The following is a 23927-nucleotide window of genomic DNA, read 5'->3' as shown; positions in this document are numbered from 1 at the left end:
CCTATATGTATACGTATTTTATATTTATGTAAAATAAATGGTATTCCCAAAAAAAAAACTCCCATAAAACATTTTTTTTGCGCTCGCAACTGGATATAACCCCTTCCCTTTCCCCTAAGTCTTCATACACGACGAGAAAATTGATTACACGAATTGGTTTCGCTTAAATTTATTAGGAATTCTTTATCTTATCTTAAATTAAGTACCCAGAATCTTTAGTTTTCACTTCTCACTAAACTTACTTTTTGCCAGCAATTTTGTTGATGTAACTCGCGTCGTAGAGATCATAATAACTTTTTGTTTTGTTTATGACAGTTTATAACAATTTTTTTTTTGCAGGTGAACGAAGCATTTGAATTATTAAAGAAACGAACTTGTGCAAATCCCGGTCAACGTTTACCAAAAGTTGAAATATTACGTAGTGCAATTGAATATATTGAATGTTTAGGCGAAATGTTACAAAATGGTACATCTTCAACAATACATCATACAAACTGTGATTTTTCATCAAATGTTACAAATAAATTAATTGTAAGTCGATTTTATATTTTTAAAAGTATTTTTCTTAATTTTTAGTCGTTTAATAAGAATATTGTTTTAGCAAAACGTCCGATCATATAAAATGTCATTATACAAAACGTTTTAAGTATATAAAGATAGATTCATTTGAATGCAAACTGATTAAGGAAATATGCAAGGATTGAATAATACTAGGGATTTCAATAAAACTTTATAAATACATTTTTTGATTAACAACATTATAAATACAGTTTCCAAAAGTCATAAAAAAATTCGTTGGTCATCGGGCTTTTTATTATTATTTATCGTTCAAAGTTGGCTAAGTTATCCTTTTCAATTGGATATTTCTATATCAAAAAATCTAGAGAGTGTGATAAAAAAACTATCTAAAATATTTAGACAATCTTGTAGTTTATAATAATACCATAAAAATATAAGGTTGTTGATGATATAAAAACAAAATTTTAATTTAATTGTGAGTTCATCGAAAATCCATCATTTGATGAACAGATACGACTATAGTATTGATGATTGAAGAGTGATATCTATATTATCAAATTTATATGCATCAATTGCACACAATATATTATATATTTTTGTAGTTGCGTGTATTATAAAACCAAAAGTAACGCATTACTTGACTACAAAGCATGTATTTGGTTTATATGAATGTACCGTGCAATAAACCAATAAATTTTAACAATACTGTAGATTTACAATCACCTTAAAATTAATTAGCGCTTACTTCAATATATTTTTCCCACCGCTTCCACCAAAATTTCTATTTCGTAGAACGAATTGTAAATTTTTTTCTCATGTACAGACCAAGTTAATTAAAAAAAGCTTGTATCAATAGTTCTGGAATATGATTATGGACTAGAATGATTTCTTAGGAAAAAAAGGCGAAATACTTCTTTTAATGCAAATTTATATCAAATCTAAAATTTATTTTTTCATAGTCATTCGATTGAGTTTGAAATATATAAATTAAATTATTTTCTATGCATGAAAAATTTGTGTGAAAAAATTTTTCGACATAATATTAGACATATAAATATGAAACTAATTAATCAACTTTTCAAACTTTTTTTTTTATTTACTCTTTTTAAAAGTGGATACGCATTTAAAAGATTGTTTCATAGTAATTAAAATAACGATCAAAGTAAATTAAAAAATCTCTGCTAACAATAAATATATTTTATATTTAAATGTATACAGAATGTTCGATTTACATCTAGGCATATAAATATCACGAGTATTACAGAATACATGCATTAAGCAATGCATCTAAGTAAGAGGTATTATAGGTGTTATATGAAATTGATATTTATATGCCTAGATGTAAATCGAACATTCAGCTATATATTATATTAAAGAATGGACTCGTTCATCAAAAATTTAATCATAAATCATTGCGAAATCATCTCAAATTTTTTAATAAAATTAGTTTGATTAATTTGAACACTCGAAGAAGTTCAAAATAGAGGGAGTATGTTATATAGTAACGATGAATTCTGTTGATTTACAAAAGTATTTTTGGGCGAATATATCCATCTACGATCTTATTTCAAACGACAACTCGAATCCGTGAACAGCCTCGGCCAACCAACACGGTTTTACATATTCTAAAAAAAAAAACTTGAAACTATAGAATTAAAAAAAAAAAAACGAGATTTATCGATAGATTTTAATTACGGAGAGCGCTATTTTTTTTAAACTGTCCACGGGTGCAAAATTTTTTAATCCACCTCTGTACTCTCCAATAATAAACATACGTTTACCTACACACTAAAAATATGCAAAAGGAAACACAAAAACTAAAATGAGGAATTTCGAAATCAGAAGTATATTGTCAGTTATATCTATTCTTCTTGGCGATACCAATGATTTTTACAAATTACCAATCAACATAAAGACAAATTGTTTTCAATAAAGTATGTGCCCAAATTTTTGATCTCAACAACGACAAACATTTAAGTACCAAAAAAAATAATATTATATAAATTAAACATAAAAATATTTTAAGTAATAGTGTCAGGCAGTTGAATTACTGTCTCCTTTGTTTTATATTATATACATGTATTATTTAAACATTTTAACATTAATTTTACATTTGGAATGACGAAAAGGTCACAATACTCTTAGGTCGAAGATTAAATGATTGTGATTACATAGGCGACATCAGATTAGTTAGATTCTATTCTAAGTTTGTATGATGATGGCTTTATGCCAAAGAAAAACTTCTTCTCTTTTCATATACAAATTATATAGGTAGATATATACCGACGGACGGACGATCTGTGCAACAAACCAAAAGGAATCATTATTTTAATGTTAAAATAAAATTAAAGAAAAAAAAAAAAATAAAAAGTTAAGACAATGCATGGATAAGACTTTTCCTAGTCAGATCAAAAAGTGCTTGAATTATTTTTGATCTTATATTTGTAGCAAATATAGATAAATAGATCTTTGGGTCTACGACCTGTGAAGGACTTTTGCTTCACTTAAAAGGGCTTCCCTGGGCTTTCTACCTCGAATTTTTGATTTCCAACCCTTCATCGTAAATATCATTCTTTAAGGTATTTCACTCTTATAGTTATACCAAGTCTATAAAAATATGCTCTTATATTCTTGCACTATTTGTGATAACAGTATACAATACTAAGACATTGTCATCTCAACACACACATACAATTGCAAATTTGTAAATGGTTTTTATACCATGTATATATGAAATATATCAAGGTATACTAAGTTTAGTCCCAAGTTTGTAACGCTTAAAAATATTGATACTAAGAACAAAATTTTGGTATATAGGTGTTCACAAAATCCATTTGAGCGATTGTCCTTCTGAATGTCTGTCTGTCTGCCTGACTGTCGCTACGATAACTCAAAAAGAGATATCAAGCTGAAATATTAATAGCGTGTTCAGGGCGTAAAAAGTGAGGCCGAGTTCGTAAAGGAGCAACATAGGTCACTTTAGTCTTGGATTGTTTTAATATTACACTTCAATTTTATTGAATTCCTAAGAAAAGCCTTTTCACGATTGAGCTGTCTTAAATTGATTTTTAGCATCCACAACTTCGAGATATTTAAACTAAGGCGATACTCGAGGTAATTCTGTTTTTGTACCTTTAGCTGGTTAACTTCTCTGAATATGGTTTTGGTATAAATATTAATCCCTTCCTCAGTTTTCTCTCATTTCCCTTGAAGTATTGTCTCTAAAATTTTGCAAATATTTCTGAAAATATGAGACCGAAAATAAATACAAGAAAAGTTTATTTTTTAAGACGTTATTAACACGTTAATATAAAGTTATTGATTGCAATTTTCGGGGCGAAAATAATAAATTTCTAATAGAAATTTGAAAAAATAAAATGAAAAATCCTGATAAATAATATGAAAATTGTGTTTTAGTACATACGTTGGTCATCCAACCGTTCATGTAGATAAAACAATGTTTTTTTAGAATGATATTGTTTAGTAGTTTATTTTTTTTAGGTACAGAGTGTTACAAACGATATGTAGTCTACCAAAACAACAATTTTGGATAGTAATATTCCTAAAACAAAAGTATGAGCACTTTCCCGCTAACGTATTGCTTTGAAAAAAATCTATGATATAGAATCATAAGTTGCAGCGGCATGAATAATATAAATTGTGGAATCGTTTGGAAGTTCGATTAATTTTAATCATAACAAGTGAAAACAAACAATTGACTGAGTTAATTGTTGAAATACCAAGCATAAATAGTGTTGATTACTCTATCACATTGCACATACATATACAATTACATACTACACTGCTTACGCCTAATTTGCGCTCTCACGGGTAAACAGTGATGTTTACGAAAAAATGTTTCGAACAAAAGTTGTTTATTTTTTTATAAGGAACATTTTTTACATTTAAACTTTTGTTCTTTCTCTAACGGTTTACAAGATGGGTCCTACTGACCCATAGGCAAAGACCCAATTGACGATTTTACGCTGTAAAATTTTAGCTTGATATCTTTTTTCGTTTTTGAGTTATCGTGCTCACAGACGGGCGGACGGACCGACGGACGGACAACCGGAAATGGACTAATTAGGTGATTTTATGAACACCTATACCAAAATTTTGTTGGTAGCATCAATATTTCTAAGCGTTACAAACTTGGGACTAAACTTAGTATACCTTGCATATTACATATATGCATGGTATAAAATCAACTTTAAGGCGTTTCGATACCAAAACGTGTTACAACAACCTGAGACTTTTGTGTGTCAATTAATGAGTATTTAATACGCCTTCTGTATAAATTTCAAGTCAATTCTCTGTAGGGTTTACGACATATTAATTATTAAAAAAAGCCCTTTTTACATGGCGGTATCTATATGAAGAAGTGGTAATAAATAAAAAGCTTTTATGTATCAAATAGATTAGAAAGTACCTAGACTTAAACGAATTGAAAAGTAGAAAATAAATTTTTTCCACAACCTTGTTTATTTCTCGATTTTTCTCATTAACGATCTTGATCTTTTAAATACCAAAACCCTTCTTGATACCAAATTTTATTCAAATCAGACTTCAATTGCGACTGGAACATTTTTGACATCTATTAGGTAGGATCGATGAACATTTGAAGAAATTTGTTCAAACTTCTATCATCAGTACAAAAGGAATAGCTTAATTTCCTTCGGCAATTCGCATAAAAAGGTGCATTACATTCGTTGCGTTGCACTTGTAACATTCTGTAATATAAATATTTCAGTGCAATAATATATTTTGTTATTTTGAATATATCAAGAGAATGTTTCAAAAGTTTTGTATACGATAATTAATTAATATATTGGCATCGTTGTTTAATGCGTGTTCAACGTTGCAAAAGAAAATTATTCTCAATTATAAAACATATAGAAAGCACACCGAACAACCACGTAGACAGACACTTCTATGTTGTTTATTGTTTTCAATAACAATTATTCGTTTATTTGATTTATTTAAGATATTTTTAAGTATCTTTACAATTAAAACTATCTACATCACATTCACAGCCATTTTAATAAATAATATTTTGCGTGTAGAATTTTGATTTATGATGGATGGTGTTTTTTTTAATGATGCATGAAATTGTTTCGTTCGCAGTTTTGCTTTACCTAAAAATTTTAAATTATAGGTCAAAACAATATAGATTAAATTAGTATATAATAGAAATTTCGTTAAATTTTTAAGAAAGTTTAAAATGAAGATCATTTGTTTGCGGATAGCTCTTAGGTATTTAATGATAATCACATTAGGTGTTTGAAAATTTTTAGCTCTTTTAGAAAAGCTCGATTTTAGAAACGCTTTTAGCTCGTGTAGAAAATAAAAATAAAATATGATGTTAAAAATAAAGTTAATAACAAGTAAAATTTACAAAATTAAAAAAACCCCCGATTTAATTCTTGTAAACCGATTTTTGTAAACTTGACTATAAAATGTTCTCAATCAAGTCAGTTCGACCGTTTACGGGCTACGATGCCACTCAGAAACATAGACGCACAGATAAACATTTTAAACTTATAACACTCCTTCTTAAATCAATATCAAAGTGATGATCAAGGACTTCAAATGAAATGAAAAGGATGCTTAGAGAGCTATCATTTTTTGGGACCAATTTTTGGAAATATTTTAATTAAAATTGAAATATTTGAGTTGAGTTTGTTTTTTTGAATTACCTAATTATTTTACCATTTCACTTTTCGAAATGAATTGAGTCATTTTTATTTGACCATTCATTTCCATATTAATTATTTATATGTTAAAATTATATGTCATGCCTTTTCCAAACTGAATTTATTTTGAAGATCATCGCCAATTTTTATTTTTTTTTTTCGGGTATGTAACCCTAAACTTGCACTTGAAACATAGCTAAGAACACACTCCGTTAAATTACCTTTCAAATAAAACCAAAAAAATTAAAATCAGTTCATCCGTTTAAGCGCTAGGACATTTAAAAGTATAATTTTTTCGATATACCTATACATAAAACTACATAGTTTTTTTTAATAAACTTCTTATGATAAATTGCATCAAATAAAAAGCGTATATTACGGCTTTTTCCGTGTCAATAGAATTAAGATTTCGTATGACGATAGAATTAAGATCGTAATAACGTAAGCAAAATAATTAATACATCCATAGTTATATCTATTTATCATAACGAGGACACGAATTTAAAATTTAAAAAAAATAAAAAAACAAATTTCTTTCCTAATGATTGACGACTGATTTTGATAAAACGATTTGAGTGAGATGATGGCCATGAATAAGGAGGTATTGTTAATATACATATCATTTTATTTAATGATGATTATAAAGTTTGGAAGCTATGCCATCAAGTTTTTAATGTTTGCCAAAATGAATATTAATACAAATTTATATCAATAAATCACAAACGATGTTGTATACGGATTTAGTGCTACGGAAATTTTTTTAAACTCATTTTCAATTTAAAATATTTTATATTCGTATATATATATATTGTAGATATATATATTGTAATAAATCTTATTATCTTTTATACAGGCTTTTTCAGCCTACTCATAAATAATCCTACAAATTATTTTTTATTAGAAAAAATAATCAAAAACTTTAACACTTGATTGACATACTAAAAATTGAAAGTGCTAAGAAGAAAAAAATGTAATTTGCTTAGGTACCGAGCAGTAATTTTCACATTTTATTCAACCTTTTATAAAACAACTGCTGAACGCACAAACTTAGAAATAAACATAAAAGAATTATCCCTGAAAGCGATAAAATTGCAATTTTTTCATAAATACTATAAGCACATCTCACTACATTCTAGAATCTGCATTCAAGAATTTAATTGGTTTAAAATTCGATTTTGTTATGTATCCCTCTAGTCTATTTCACTTCGAATCTCGATCTAAAGAGTTTATTTCAGGCTTAATACTTGCTAAGCGCAGACCTATATCAGGCCTAGTAGTCTAAAAACTTATCCCAAATTATTTATCCCAAAAATTGGCTTATATTGACTGTTGGGGTTCCTTCAATGGATAATTCTAAACGAATTATAACAAAGGTACAAAGATCAGGAATTTCCTTTACTTAGCTCACTACCGAAAAGTATATAAAAACCCACAAACCGTTCCCGAATATATTTGATTTTTGTCTAGTATAGAGTCCTGAACCACTTTTTACTCTAAATATCGATTTATTGGATGTGAAACAGGCATAACGGGCAATAACATTTGTCTAAACAATTGTTTACTATGACTCGTTGTTCTCACGCCAGAGGTCGCCAAAGTTGCGCAATTTAAAAGCAGCTTATGCGCCTCTAAAACATAAATACAATGCAATGTAAGCATCGTAAATTTTCAAAATTATTTGTTTAAAATTTTGCAATAATTTTCCAGTAGATTGTTTAAAAGTACAGGACCTTTTTTGTAGAAAGTTTTATTCTCTGTTCAAAGTTCTCTCGGTACTTTTTTCGTTAAACCAAGATGGCGGTCTTTTCAGAAGGGGTAGTATCCCGCCTTTTCAAATTTAAACTTATCGTTGACCATCCTAACAGTAGCCAAGGAGCTGGGCTTCCCCCCAAAAATGCTATTTACTACATAGAATTTCGGCTATGATTACTGTAAACTATCGGGAATTCATATTGAATTTTTAAGTTTGCGCGAATGAGTCCTATTTTCTTTGAGACATATTATTAACTGGAAAAACAAAATAAAAATTGAGTAGGTGCTATATATAATAAATAAATATTCAAAAAACAAATATCAAAATAATATATAAATTTTTGAAAACACTACCTATTTATATTATCAAAAAAATTAATGCGTCTTTCAAATATTTGGCATTTGTTTTATAATTTATGGAGAAAATGTTGTTTTATAATATATTTTTGATATTAAATAATAAAATTAATATCCAGACGGTTTCAAATAATGACCTCACACTGTTAACTAGGTTAACGAAAAGGGATGGACCATAGTCATTAATTATATAAAAAAAAGTTTTATAATTTCATATATTTTTGGTTTGAAAAATGATATTAAAAAAATATTGTGTTTTTATTTTGTAAATAACTAATAAAAGGTTTAGTTGCAGGCGTAGCATTTGATAATTATTTCAGAACATCAAGAAATTTGAGACACTGTTGTCAAGATCGTATCAAACGTATTTTTCCCCTACGAAAATTTTCATTGCCGGGGACTTCAATTTTGACGGGCCTTCAAATTTATGAATAAATCATTGATATTTTTTTAATTCATATTCTGGAATGTTATCTGCGCTTCCACCATCAAATATTTTTTAGTTAATCCTTAATTAGGAAGATCCTGATCAGGAAAATCGGACAAATTATTATACTGCCAGCGGCCCTTGAAAACCTTGAGAAATTTCAATTCAATTCGACGTTTTGAAGTGAGGGAAAAATGAAAATCACGTTCAAAGAGTTCGCAACATAGATAAGTGGATACATACCAAGCTAATAAGGCGAATTAAAAAAGCTTCAGAGCTTTTAAAACTGAGGAAAAATTATCTGAGAATACTTAGGAGTAAAGCCAATGAGCATATGCCTAAAATCAATCACACAGGGAAATATCTCTGTAGATTTTATGTTGAAGAGTAGGAAACAGGAACACACACTCCCTCTCAAACGACACCACCAATTGGGACGAAATGATCAAACTGATCGCAGTACAAAAGATCTTATAATTTACTCCTAACTAAAATTTAATCTAAAAGAGAATTCTTCGACTATGAAAATTCGTTCTGAAATGACTGTCAAATACTTCGTCTGATTCTTGATCTATAACGATTAAAATTTAAAATAAAAAAAGCGATTTTAATAACGCGTTCCCGTAAAAATAATAAAGATTTTCGTCAATGCTGTACCATATTAAAATTGTTAAAATATATTGTAGGATTTTACGATCGTAAAATTAATGTTTTGTATCTCTCACTAAATAAAATTGTATTTATTTTAATAAATCCAAGCTAGAAAAAAAAATGTAAATCAACAAATCGTTTTGTTTTCTAAAATTTCATATATTTTTAGAAACGAACGTAATAAAAGTGCGAAATTTATTGTTAATTAACATACTTTTATTAGGTTAGACTTTGTAAATGGTTTTATTTAACTGTCCTTTTCGTGTTACTTATTTCAGATATCGAAATCGAATTTTATTAATTTCAATTGATTGTATCTCATGAGATCTTGCAAGTACGAATCGAGTGAAAGGTCATCGCGAAATTTGCTCCGAAACATAAAATAAAGTTAAAGTAAGTAATTACATGGAATAGTTGAATTATTGTATTCATTTTAAGTGGTTTCTGAGGTTTCAGAGTAGTTTCTGATAGAGTACAAACAAGGAGACCGCACGATTAGATAGGAAAATGGCTTTATGTGAAACTTTTTTAAACTGCCCCAAAATGTTGTTTTGATCAAAAGTTCTTATGGCCACAAAATTTTTCTACAAACAGTTTTCGAGCTATGGACTTTGATCGTCAGTACCTCAAAAACTCCATTTGTGGACGTTTGAGACTGCTCGTAAAAATTTTGTGGAGGTGAGAGTTTTTGATCAGAACGATCCGAAGAACATTTTGGGAATGGTTTGAAAAAGTTTCACAGACAGCCATTTTCCAATCTAATCATGCTAATGTTGATCTTCCTGAGCAATAACTTTAGTCAATTGTCGCTTAATCGTAAAATCAACAAATCTAGCTTATTTGAAAATGATTTGGGTATTTTCCGAAATAAATCGTTTCCGAAATAAAACGTTCCGAAATAACACGTTTCGTACACAATTTTAGATGATATCTTAAAAACTAGTGACCCTATCGTTAAATAAATCTAATTTTTGTATTCCAATTTGGATGAAAATCAATTTCTAGAGTATTTTTGACCCAAAAGAATGCAAAAATTGGATCACTTTGACGATTGAACGAGAAGTTTCATAAATACAGGCCAAAATCGAATTTGAATGGCGATATCACGGAGAAATTTCAGTGGAAGTAATCGCAGAAACTTCCCAAAAGTCAAATTTAACAAAATAAACCAAATTTAATTACATATTTCCCCCTACTATAAGTTTTCTGGATCTTAAATTGCTTCCGCCGTACCTCGTACTAATTGGAAATGGTATTTAATCAGCAAATTTTTGAGTTTCATTGAATTTTTAGAAAACGACAATCTTTAATATTGTTTTTAAATACTATGGAAAAAAAAATTGATTAAAAAACAAAGTACATTAAATGATCCAATTTATTCAATTCTTTTCGCAACAACAGAAATAAGTTTTTGTTCTGGTAAAATATCTGTTATTTTGTTTCCATTAAATACAAATTCACTTGAATTCACATCTAATAAACAATCATATTTAACTTTATCCACAAAAACATGTCTTGATAAATTTCCGGTAGCTATTGCATTTGCAGCACCAATTGTAATATTTTTATATTTTTCAACATCATATTCTCGATTATTGATAGCTTGTGCTAAACGTAATGTAGCTTCTGTAACTCCTCCAGCTAAATTTTTTCCACGATAATTTTTATGTGTTATTAGAAACATATTTTCTAATAAACAATCAGTCTTGTAATGTTCGTATAAGTTAATTTTTTCATCCACTTCTAGCATAAAATTTATTAGGTCTATGGCGGGTTTTTGTTTTATTGATTGTATGAATGCTGTGTAAAACGGTATTTCATTGGGTGCGGGCTTTACCTACAAAAAAAAAAACTCGAATTAATATGAAGAAAAAAGAAAAATTCGCTTCGACATTAATCATTTTCGATAAAATAAGTATTTATAAATTTTGTGCGTCTAAGAGTAAACTCAACAAAAACAAATTCTTTTTAAAACACATGCTTTTATTGTACTAAAAAGTAGAAATAATTTTTTCTATGAGTCACTCACCAGCCTATTTGTAAAAGCGAAGTGTCTCAAGATTTTACCAATAGTCGTGTATGGGTGACTCATAGAAAAAATTATTTTATACTTTTTAGTACAATAAAAAGCTTGGCCATTAAAAATTATTATACCATGTATATATGAAATATATCAAGGACCAAGGTACACTAAATTTAGTTCCAAGTTTGTAAGGCGAAACAATATTAGTGCTATGAACAAAAATTTTGGCATATGTGTTCATAAAATCACCTAATTAGTCCTTTTTCGGTTGTCTGTCTGTCGGTTGTCGTCGCTGTTCATCTGTCTGTCCATCTGTGGGCACGATAACTCAAAAACGAAAAGAGATATAAATCTGAAATTATAGCGTGCTCAGGACGTAAAAAGTGATGCTAAGTTCGTAAATGAGCAACATAGGTCAATTGGGTCTTAAGTCCGTAGGACCCATCTGGTAAACCGTTAGAGATAGAACAATAGTTAAATTAAATGTAAAAAATGTTCCTTATAAAAAAACAAACCATACTTCATCTAAATCGGCAACCGGAAAGTGGATTAACTGCTAAACTTGCAGGATTTGATTACAGATTTAAGATGCGAGTGTATTCGCTAAAGTTTCTTGTCTGAAATACTGTTTCTGGATAGTCGGCACAGAAATTTCTCACCGCTCTTCAAACTTCCTAGAATCATCCCGTTTTTTATGCTTTTTCTACAATGCATTGTTTAAAACTCGATCCAAAGATTTGAGAGCTACAGGAAGATAAGCTTAGGCTCGATTTTTCTCGAAGACCAGAAAAGTTTGTTTGGATTAATTAACTTTGCAGCAATTACTTTATGCTATATTGCTGATATTTTGCAAAAAGTAATTTAAGGGAAAATAGATAAACCGGAAGGGACAATGTACCTGTAACTAGGTTCCCTAAGGTTTGGCTGGAAGATGTCACCAAAAACATTTTTTTAAGTATATAGAATCTTCCAAAAAAGATTATTAAGTGATTCATTCTTACTTGAAGCTTATTAAACAAAACTGAAGCAACTTTTCCTGTAGCTTTTTCAATTGCCACAATTGTAAGACCATCGTTTGCTGTAACTCGTGATAATTCAACTAATTCTTCTGCAGCCGCTGGATTAATTGAAACACCAGAACAAATTGAGATCGTTTCATCTTGACAAAATGTATTTCTAGTTAAATCAAGTGCTTGATTCAATAAATCATTTGGAGCATCATCACCAGTCGTCAAAAGTGTAACAAATTCAAATAGATCTGAAAATATATATAAAATTTGTTTTAAAATATGTTAATTACAGTTTTGTAAATAAATAAATAAATAATTATAATATAAGAAGTAATTTTAGTAACGATAATATAATTAGTAATAGTACAAAAATTATTTATCGTAGGTTGGCGGTAATTACTGCTTTACGCACGCTGCATTTCATAAATACAATAATATTCTGTCGAATATAATAACGTCTTTGAAAATTTGAGATAAAAATATGGAAAAATTATGTTTCTTTGACATTAGTCGCATCAATGAATGTTTTTACTCGAAAGTCCTCAATAATAGCTCCGATTTGGATAATTTTTTTTTTCAAAATGATTATTTTTGTATATTGTTTAAAATCAGAAGAAGGGAAATAATCTGGAGGAGGAACAGACAATGCCGCGATTGATATATCGATGCCAATCCTAAATTGCTAATGATAGAAGTTTGAAATTTCGAGAGGATATTGATTTTATACTGTAGATGTCATTTAAGAAAGAATTTTTCGAAATTCATACCCTAAAAGGGTGAAATAGGGGATGAAAGCCGTCATTTTCGAGTTCACTACGTAACCGATTTTAAAAATTTTTTTCATCTATTAAATGCTACATTATCAGCAAGTGTCATGGCCGTATTTCTTTTCAAAGTAATTAGGGATTCGCAATAACAGTTAAAATCCATTAAATAGTGAACAAAAGGGAATCTAAGAGAATTGAAGGCTATAACGTGGATAACTGCTAGATATTTATATTGTTTAAACAATATATTTGCAACTTATATCAAAAAATGACTTTTGCGTCATGGGTTTCCACAAAAAATATATTTTAACTGAACTTGAACTTGAAAAATCGTCAAAATCCGAGCTGTTATTGAGCATTCTTTAAGAAAAGATTTTTGAAATATTAGATAATTTGAATTAATTTATTTACTTATCAGAGTGTTATTTTGCAGAATACGAAGCAAAAACTTTGATAAGAAATAAAATTTCAGATAAAAATAAAAAATAAAAATAGAAATATTTTCACTTACTATCATCTGTTTTTCCCCAGACAATTTTCTTTTCATTTGCCATTGTTTGACAACAATAATGGTTAGAACAACATCAACACTATTTTTAGTTTGCAATAATTATTTTATTACTGCAGGAATAAATAATTTTTTTCGTGATAAATAAACAGACACACAATCAAATTTGATTGTGTATACTTTCAATATCCACAATCAACTCTAATAAGTAGTTTAAACTACAAGGTGTTTAAAAAGTGTACGCCCAACACACACTGATGCGATGAAGCAAAACGTTTGTTATATGCATTTTATTATAGGATCCAACGCAATCTTATATATAATTTTTCTATCCTTTTTTCTTGGAAACGCAATTTCCTTTTTTCTATCGTTATTCCTATATAAAATGCCTTGATTTACCCTTCATTTTCAAGCTTTTCCTACTCGCCACTGACAAAAAATAAACTCACGGTCTAAAATATACAGCTTAGGAAAATACAGATCAAAAAAATAATATTAAGATTTCATTTTGTTTATTATGCAAATTGTATATCATATCTGTAATAAAATTGCCTACAAATAAAAAGAAAGTACATTACTAGATTATATATTATTTGCATAGCCTATTTTTAGCCACGGTTTAAGCTAGTAGTTTTGTATAGAGACAATATTATTTTGTTATAATCAATGTCTTCTTAAAAGGCTTTTCAGTTCAATTTCTTATCTCAATACATTAATTGATCTGGGCTGAGCCCAATAGCTAACTTCCACAAAATTTAATTTTTGTCATAATATGGTATTTTCAGCAAATTTACGTCTGCGATATTCAGCTTTCTATTTCGTCGAAAACTCCACATGAAAAACCTGGGATAGTTGGACGCTTTACGAGAAAGTGTAGAAAGTTTACTTAAAAAACAACATTTTTCTCTTATTTTCTCAAAACTTGAATTTAACAAACTTTTTGATTACTAGGTTCTTACTATTTATTAACTTTTACGCTAATACGTGCCTCTTTCTTTTCAACTGCACTTTTATTTAATTAGCAACAACTCATTAATTAAGTACTAATTATACAGATGATAAAGAAGTTAACATTAACAAGTTTACAAGTTTTATCAAATTTCCGATATAAGGTACTATAGGTTGGAAAGAATTTTAGCGCTTTAATTTTAATAAAAATTTCAAGGCCAATTTCGAACAATAGGTATGGAAATGTTATCAGGTAATTGACCGGTTTGATCGTTGTAAATATATTTATTTGAAAAAAAAATAAATATATTTTTTATTAAGTCAGTGATAATTATGAATAATTATTATGTTTATAAAAATTATCATTTAATTTAATTAATAAAAAAAATATATTAATGATAGATAGCAAAAGAAAGCTTTATTAAAGGATTCGACCAAAATATTTTTAGTAATTTTTTGCCCAGCTTCTAAATTGAAGAGATTTGAATTAAATGATTGAAATCAATTGAAATATTCTCTTTAACTTGACTATGCTGAATCTTTTTATAAAAGGGAAAGTCTAATCTCTCTCAAGTGTCATAAGTATAGAGAAGAGATAAGTATAAATAAAATAAAAATTGCATTGTACTAGTATACAAAAAATATTATTATACAAACTAATCACGCTAAAAACACACTGGGGGTGATTAGCTTTTGACAAGATGATGCGGTGAAATGTGGAACTGGTACTAAATTCCTAGTGTAATGTATTTAGAAAAAAGTTTTTTGAAAAATTTGCACGTTTATGTTTTCCTAGTATAGACTAAAACTGAAGGGACGTATTTAGTCTTCCAGTGTATATTTATCCCTGAAAAGATTTTATTTAACTTATTTAAACTGTATCCCTTATCGCACGCTTTAATTTGTTTGCTGGTTTTGAAGTAAAACCACAAAAAGTGCAACAGACCTCAAAATCCAAAATGTAGATTACTGAGGAAACTAAATCTTTTTAAATCGATTCTGCTTGCCAGGAATTTTGAGGATATGCAAAAAACACTTTATAAATCGTCAATTTTTTTTTTGTCCAAAATTTATGTTTTTTCATTCAAAAAAATAAGTTTTGAGTTATCAGAAATTAAACATAATAATTTATAGGTAGAACAAGGAAATTTTATAGGATCGAACCCTAGTATTTTGGTTAATATTTCATTATTTTATGAAGCAGGCTGGTTTAACTCGAAATTACCTTTGCAATATCTTAATACGGTATTGGGGATACTGCAACTATCCTCTAAATACTCTCGTAGATTGTAGGTTACTCTCGTTATCAGATGAAGATACGATATAATAACATTTTTTTTAAATAAAATAATATGTAAAATAAAATCGAAGTTTCTAAGTAGATTCAATATTTCCGTGATGATATTTTAATTGTTTGTAAACATGTGCTAAGCACATGTAAATTACTATAACTGAGTAATAAAATTATGTCTAATGTTTATTATAGTGATGATAAATATATCAAAATGGATGAAAATTATTATTATAAAAAATATAAATATACTTATACACTATTATTATTATTAATAAAATAACAATATGACATTTGACAAAAAATATGTTAGAAAAAAAAATATGTTAAGAAATTTATTTAACACATTTTTATAATTTACTGTTTGAATTAATTTTATTTATTATAATTTTTATAAATTATGAATTATTTTATTTTATTTTTTTTTTTATATATATATATTTTATTAGAATTTTAATTTAAATAATAATTTTTAATTCATAATATTATTTTTTTTGATATGGATGTTAGTTATTTTCGATTTATTTTTATTGATATGGTTTTATTGATTTTAATTGTATGTAAAAAAAATATAATTAATCGATTTTAGCCTTACTAAACAATAATTTTTTTACATTTAGACCTAATATTTTAGCGTGTGATCCAATAGAAATAATATAAATTAGATTTATTGAATGTTTTAAACATTTCATTTAAAGTACACTTTTTTCAGAGAAAGAAAAATATTTTCCATTTTATTATTGACAGTACTTTTCTTTGTCACTGCAATTAAGTCGATGGCTAGATATTTTATGTTTTTCACTAAACAATCTAAATAATTAGCACTTAAATGTCATAAAGATTAGTTTTGAAATAGTTTATGACTTTGACATCAGACAAACAAAGATTGTTTTTTTCAAATATTCTATAATAAGCCAAATTTAATTTAAAAGAAAATTTATTTTTGTTTTCCGTGTTAACAAAGCCTAAATATCAATGATACTTTGATATTTACGGAAACGGTTGCAATTTTCAGAATTTTAGCGAACGAATATCTGTTTTTTAGGACACTGGGAAACACACAGACGCACAGATAAACACTTTAAACTTATAACACTCCTTCTTTAATCAATATCAAAGTGATGGTCAAAGACATCAGATGAGATGAAAAGAATATTTAGAGAGCTATCATTTTTTGGGACAAATTTTTGGAAATATTTTAATTGAAATATTTGAGTTGACTTTGTTCTTTTGAATTATTGTTTTGAATTACCTTATTATTTTACCACTTCACTTTTCGAAATGAATTGAGCCAGGTTTATTTGACCATTCATTTCCATAGTAATTATTTACATGTTAAAATTATATGTCATGTCTTTTCCAATCTGAATGGATTTTGAAGATCATCGCCAATTTTTTAGTTTTTTCGGGTACTAAAAACTAAGCTCGCACTTGAAACATAGAACACTCTCCGTTAAATTACCTTTCAAATGAAACCAAAGAATTAAAATCGGTTCATCCGTTCAGGCGCTACGCTGCCACAGACAGACAAACACACAGACAGACACACATAGCGGTCAAACTTATAACATCCCTTTTTTTAGTTCGGGGGTTAAAAAGTATAAAAATTTTATTTATGGAGAATTGCAAAAAAAAAGGATGATATACTTTAAAAAGATAAATTGATTTATATTTAATATAATCATTAATATTATATTATTATTTAAAGATAAAATAGTCAAATATTTATAATGAATTAATTATAAAATAAATAAAATAAAATAGTAAGTTTTTTTTTTATAAAACATATGTAAATAAACAGTAATTAAGATAATATTTGACAGTTTGTATACGAATTATTTAGATAAATGTATTTGATTAGACAAGAAGCGGTAAAATAGTACATATTTCATATAGAAAATATGAATATATTTATTTTTATAGAAAAATATATAAACGAGTCATAGAATTATAAAATATTTGGTTTAAATTTAATAGATGTAAAAAATTGTCTTAGATGTTTGACGAATTATATATTCTTAGTTAAAAGTTAGTAAAAAATTTATTAAACTCATCAACAATTCTTTACTTTAATACATTTTTCCCATCGCTTCCACCAAATTTATTCTACTTTGTGATGAATTTTATTCGAATTCGAATCATTTGAAATTGGGAAGAATCTTATCTCAAAACTGTGTTTTCTTTAAAAGTGTATTTAACGGAAATAAAGTTGTTCGTTATTTTATAAATTTTCCAATACTTTTCACCAAGTTTAGATCGTGAATATCTATAGACCGATGATTATGTCATATATGACAGGAACTAAGGCGTTTACCGGTTTTTATTCCAGGAATTGTTCGATGGTGTATTAAAGAAGAAAAAATCGCGGATTGCTATTAAATGAGACTGTGGAAATTGAAGGTAGGGGTGAAAGAGCAACTCATTGCTTTTTCCCAAACCTCTTGTAATCTAAACCAAATTAGTTGTTTTATACCATGTATACATGAAATATTCATAGTATATTAAGTTTAGTCCCAAGTTTGTAACGCTTAAAAATAATGATGCTAGGAAAAAAATTTTGTCATAGGTGTTCATAAAATCACCTAATTAGTCCATTTCCGGTTGTCCGTCCGTCCGTCCGTCTGTGAACACGATAACTCAAAAACGAAAAAAGATATCGAGCTGAAATTTTTACAGCGTACTCAGGACGTAAAAAGTGAGGTCAAGTTCGTAAATGAGCATCATAGGTCAATTGGGTCTTGCAAACCGTTAGAGATAGAACAAAAATTTAATTGTAAAAAATGTTCCTTATCAAAAATTAAACAACTTTTGTTTGAAACATTTTTTCGTAAACATCAGTGTTTACCCGTGAGGGCGCCAATTAGGCGGAAATTTTGTAATATGTACTATACTTGATTATCAGTTATGTATGTGTCACATGTTTGTATGTGCCATGTGATAAAGAAATCAACACTGACTATGCATGGTATTTCAAAGATTAACTCAGTCAATTGTTTGTTTTCACTTGTTTTTAATTAAAATAAATGTTTCATGACAAAACAATTGAAACAAATGGGAAAAAAAAGACAAAATTTAGATTTTTTGCTTTTTCTTCTGTATCTTTTTTTTTTTGCGCAGAGATAGGTATAGAGAATGCAGCAGGCAGAAGAAAGTAGATTAAATTTCTTTTTAAACAATATACTAAAAAATGATTTTGGTTAAAAATTGACCGAGACATAGCTATTTCAACCTGACTTGTCTATCTTCAGGTATATCACCTTCTTTTACATTGTCACAATTAATCCTCATGCATTCCTTTACAAAACTTTGAACAGCTAATTTGCGACCACAGCTACCACGTCAACCCTTATTTCTCGTGTTCGTGGCCCTCTATGTTTCCCTGTGAAAAGTGTTTCTTTTGTGATAAAAGTATATTATGTGAAGCAAATTACCACACAACACTTACTTCTAAATTCAACAATGGAAAGGAAGTCACTTGAAGTCCCTGTGTTGGGGTTGGAAAAGGTTGATGTATGGACTAATTGCAAATTGGCACAAAGGCACCTCCAGCACCAGAGTTAGACTCAAATTCCCATGTATTATTTTCTTAATTCTTTAGATTTTCTAAGTCTATGAATATGATAAATTTCTATTTATTTAAAGCAATGTTCGTAATTTGTATTTTTTGTTTGTATCGTTGATTTCATTTTAGTTTTTAGATAAAATAGTTAAATAGACTCACTCAACTCAAGTAGTTGATACATACATATACAATATACATATACTCATATTATTATAATTTTCTACTAAGTAGTCGTATTTTATAACGTCTACTCGACTCAATTTAGCCTCAATGTGAGATGTTTTGCTTTAAATGAAAAAGATATTTCTATTTTTAATTGAAATCCGTTCTGCATTAAATAATATACCAATACATACATACATATATTTAAATAAATAAGACATTTAGTCATTTTTAAAATGTCATTGTATAAAACTATTTTACTTATTTATTATACCCTGTATATATATAATATATATCAAGGTATGCTAAGTTTAGTCCCAAGTTTGTTACGCCTAAAAATATTGATGCTACGAACAAAATTTTGGTATAGGTGTTCATAAAATCACCTAATTAATACATTTCCGGTTGTCCGTCTGTCTGTCAGTCTGTCTGTCCATCTAACATCACGATAACTCAAAAACAAAAAGAGATATCAAGCTGAAATTTTTATAGGACGTAAAAAGTGAAGCTAAGTTCGTAAATGAACAACATAGGACCCATCCTTGTAAGCTGTTAGAGATAGAACAAAAGTTTAAATGTCAAAATTGTACCTTATAAAAAAAAATAAACAACTTTTGTTTGAAACATTTTTTTCGTAAAAGTCACTGTTTATCCGTGAGGGCGCAAATTAGGACAAAACTTTCGTGTAGATTTTCGCAAAAACTATAAAAGATAGAGAATTGAAAATTTACAGCTAGCTTCAACTAGGTCTTGTGAAATATTCTCAAAAAACGAAAAAATATTCTAGAAAATACTTTCGAAATTTTTCGAAGACTAAATGACCGCCATAATTGTCTTTTAAACTATTCTAATTTATAAAAAATAATTCAAGCACTGGTATTTTTACTTTCTATACAGAGTATTTTAACAATTAACCCAATCAATTGTTTCTTTCACTTGTTTTGTATATAAAATGTTTTATAATTCAATTGTCATTTATGATTTTAGAGTATTTATTCATTCTGTATAAACTAATGCCATAATATTCAAACAAACATTGTATTCGAGGCTTGGCTTGGATTTTCATTCGATTTGATCAAAGGAAAAAAGTTGTGCATGTACACATTCCTGTCAGATTGGTCGGCTTGAAAGAAATACGAGGATTTAGGGTGGATTTAGTAGTAATGTGACGGTAACACGGGTGATTGTAATCCACAGGGATGATTTCATACTTGGATCTGAATACTCTATTATAGGCTATTTGCACTGTGCATGAGTTTTATTTCAGGAGTTTCCGTGGTAACGATACACTACTTTATTAATATAATTGTACTTTTGGACATATAAGTCTATGGTTTGTATATATAGTTTACATTGAAAATTTAATACTATTTTCTTATAAATTTAATTAAGTAATTAAGTTAATTTCAATAAAAAAAATATTATTTATGCTTATTACTTTTTGTTTTTCTTTACTTTTAATCATGCATACGATTTTTATTTACATCATGGTCTCTCGATTATAATTGATGTTTTTAATATGATACATACAGGCGTGAATTCAATATTGACAAATATTTTGTATAGTAATCTTAATGAAAGAGAATTGAAAAAAATACACTCGAACCAGGACTCGAACCCGGACAGTAGGGCGCTTGACATGAATCCAAGAAGTTCGGGTTCGAGTCCTGGTTCGAGTGTATTTGTTTCAAGTCTCTTTAATTATTAGTTATGCAATTTCGTCTCTTATGTTCACAATTTCTAATGCAACAAGTTTAATAAATTGCAATTTTTCAATTTAAATAATACAAATGTTATTTATTGCAAATTTTATGACGTGACAGTGAAATTGACATGACAGTGATCGATTCAGTTGTACCCCCCATCTACTACGCACCTAACGAATAGCATTCTCACAAAATTAGAATACATTAAGAAAGAATTACTGGATTGAATTAAAATTATCAACATCAATCTGGTTTTCACATCTATTGACACTCCGAGCAACAATTATATATAGCTACGGATATACTGATATAACCATTTCGGCGAGCGCACAGCATGTTGATGAAGCGAACCCATAACATTACCCTTAACAAAAAGTGCCCAACGTCGCTAAAGAAGTTTTCACTTCAAAACAAATAAGTAACGAAAAATTGTTCATTAGACCGTCTTTTAAACAAATACCATCTTGAACACATTTCCCACAATGAAAATAAACGAATGAAGCTTTAATTTATAAGTACCCCATATAATAATTCATTGCAATGATACACATTTACACATTTTTGTATTATTTAAAAGATGTGAACCATGTTGTGTTTTGTGTATCTGTGTATCCCTCTTAACGGATATCATAGTCAAAACATTTCATTATAAAATATATTACAACGTTTTTTTTTTTTATAAAACTAAACTAAACATTAACAACATAAGGTGAAAACTTTTTGACAATACTACTTGTATTTTAAATTAAAATATTTTACATTTTATAAAATGCGATTTCATACAAACTAACTAGCTATACTGATACTCTTTATATCTTGTGTCTTGTCTTGAGTAGAGAGAATAAATAAATATATTTGAAAATTTATATGTTTTGATCAATGTTTGTCAAAATTGTTTAATCTATTAGTGTTGAATCTTTATTACCTCTGTGCGCAAGATACTTCATTTTGACTATGGTCGTGGTTTTTGTTGGCTTTTTGAAGTAAATACTTCTTTTTAATACTTCTTTAGCAACTTTGAGCGATTTTATTATAATAGTTTTTTAGTAAAATTTCTAGCTTGGTGGTTACCATGGTTTGGATCGTCACCCCGGAACTGATATGCATTTCACCGCTTGAGAATAAAGTATACTATTGCCTTTTTATTATTTATGATAGTTTTTTATAGTCATTTTATTGAATATATAAAAATCTCGTGTCACGATGTTTGGTTGTACACCTTCGAAATAGCTCCAAAAAAATTACAACCCATGATATTGTGAACAAAAGGGGAAACAAGTAAGGGCAGAAGAAATGAAGGGTATAGCGTGATAGTCTTTTTAAAATTAAAATTGCCCAGCGAAGACGACATTCATTGACTGTTAGACAGTACGAAGTTCGCCGGGTCAGTTTATATCTAGTATAAACAAATTTAGATTTATCTGACGTCAGACTCGTAATCAGCGATCAAAAATATCTCCTAGATAACAGTTAGGACGATAAATACCGTTTTTGTGGAATTTCGAGTCAATAATGGCATGATTTTTGAAATACATGACAGTATTAGTGTAATCTGACATCAGATTTGTATTCAGACATGCATTTCAATAAAATTTGGGCTACATATATCACCCGCTGAGGCTCTATGCCCCTTTCTGACTAGGTTAAGATGGCTGAATGTTCTTTGGGGTCCTATAAACACGTTACAAAAAGTTTCATTCAAATCGCTGCTCTTTCTCGACTTTTCCACTTTCGACACTTCTTCCCGGCTTTTAAAAATGTAATTATCTAATGCCTCATAAAAGATGAATTTCATAATTTTTATAAGGAGTTAATATACTCTTTGGATCCACAGATACTCCATGTTTAAAAAATCAAATTTTTTTAAATTTAATGAAAATTTATGGGATAAAATTTAGTCATTTCTCTGTATATGAAGGTTGTAGGAGTGCGTAATACTAAAATTTTATGTAACGAAATGAGGAAATATTTTAATTATATTTGTTTTACAAAAGAATTTGAATATATATTTTCGATGACATAGTTTTTTTTTCGTCGTTTTCGAGGTCCTTTCATTTCATGTATATTTTGAAATAAAGTTATTTGTTTCCTATAAACATACAAATCTCTTTCACTTTTTGAAATTGTACAATTTATCAAAATATTCAAAGTAGGTATAATAAAATTTATCAAAATAATTCTACAATAAATTTATCCTTTACAGGAACAAATTAATTTTGACAAGTTAGATGTTACATCAAAATATTTTTTCATTTAGTTTTTGTATAATAAATGTTGGTTTGCAAAATTTTTATTCATTTATTATACAATTTTGATTTTTTTGTCTCAAATCTTCTTAATACATTTTTATCCACGATCGACCCTTATAAAACTTAAAAAGTCTTTTATAAAAGTCGATCGTGGTCGATCATGGATCGTGGTTATACTTATAAAAGTATAGGTAGTAACAAGTGATATTTACAAAATTTAAAAAACCCCCGACAAATGCAATTTATTCCTTGTAAACTGATTTTTGGAAACTTAGCTATAAAATGTTCTCAATCAAGTCGGT

General features: G+C 28.2%; 2 protein-coding genes across 2 annotated transcripts in view; one reads left to right on the top strand and one right to left on the bottom strand.

The window, feature by feature from the left end:
- Positions 1-23927, top strand: part of LOC123298529 (transcription factor SUM-1) — a 41000-nt gene that overhangs the window by 2674 nt on the left and 14399 nt on the right. Inside the window, exon 2 of the mRNA XM_044880559.1 lies at positions 340-531. Coding sequence (XP_044736494.1) covers positions 340-531 — 192 coding nt within the window. The remainder of the gene's footprint in view (positions 1-339; positions 532-23927) is intronic.
- LOC123298528 lies at positions 10757-13851 on the bottom strand. Its single transcript, XM_044880558.1, has 3 exons — positions 13711-13851; positions 12424-12680; positions 10757-11236 (listed from the first exon to the last, which is right to left on the bottom strand). The coding sequence occupies exons 1-3, from the start codon at positions 13751-13753 to the stop codon at positions 10775-10777; spliced, it is 762 nt and encodes a 253-aa protein (XP_044736493.1). The 5' UTR covers positions 13754-13851; the 3' UTR covers positions 10757-10774.

This window comes from Chrysoperla carnea, chromosome 4 (assembly GCF_905475395.1).
Source record: "Chrysoperla carnea chromosome 4, inChrCarn1.1, whole genome shotgun sequence".
In the NCBI taxonomy this organism is placed as follows: Eukaryota; Metazoa; Arthropoda; class Insecta; order Neuroptera; family Chrysopidae; genus Chrysoperla; species Chrysoperla carnea.
Note: the sequence above shows the minus strand (reverse complement) of the source record. Positions and strands in the feature narration are given on the sequence as shown.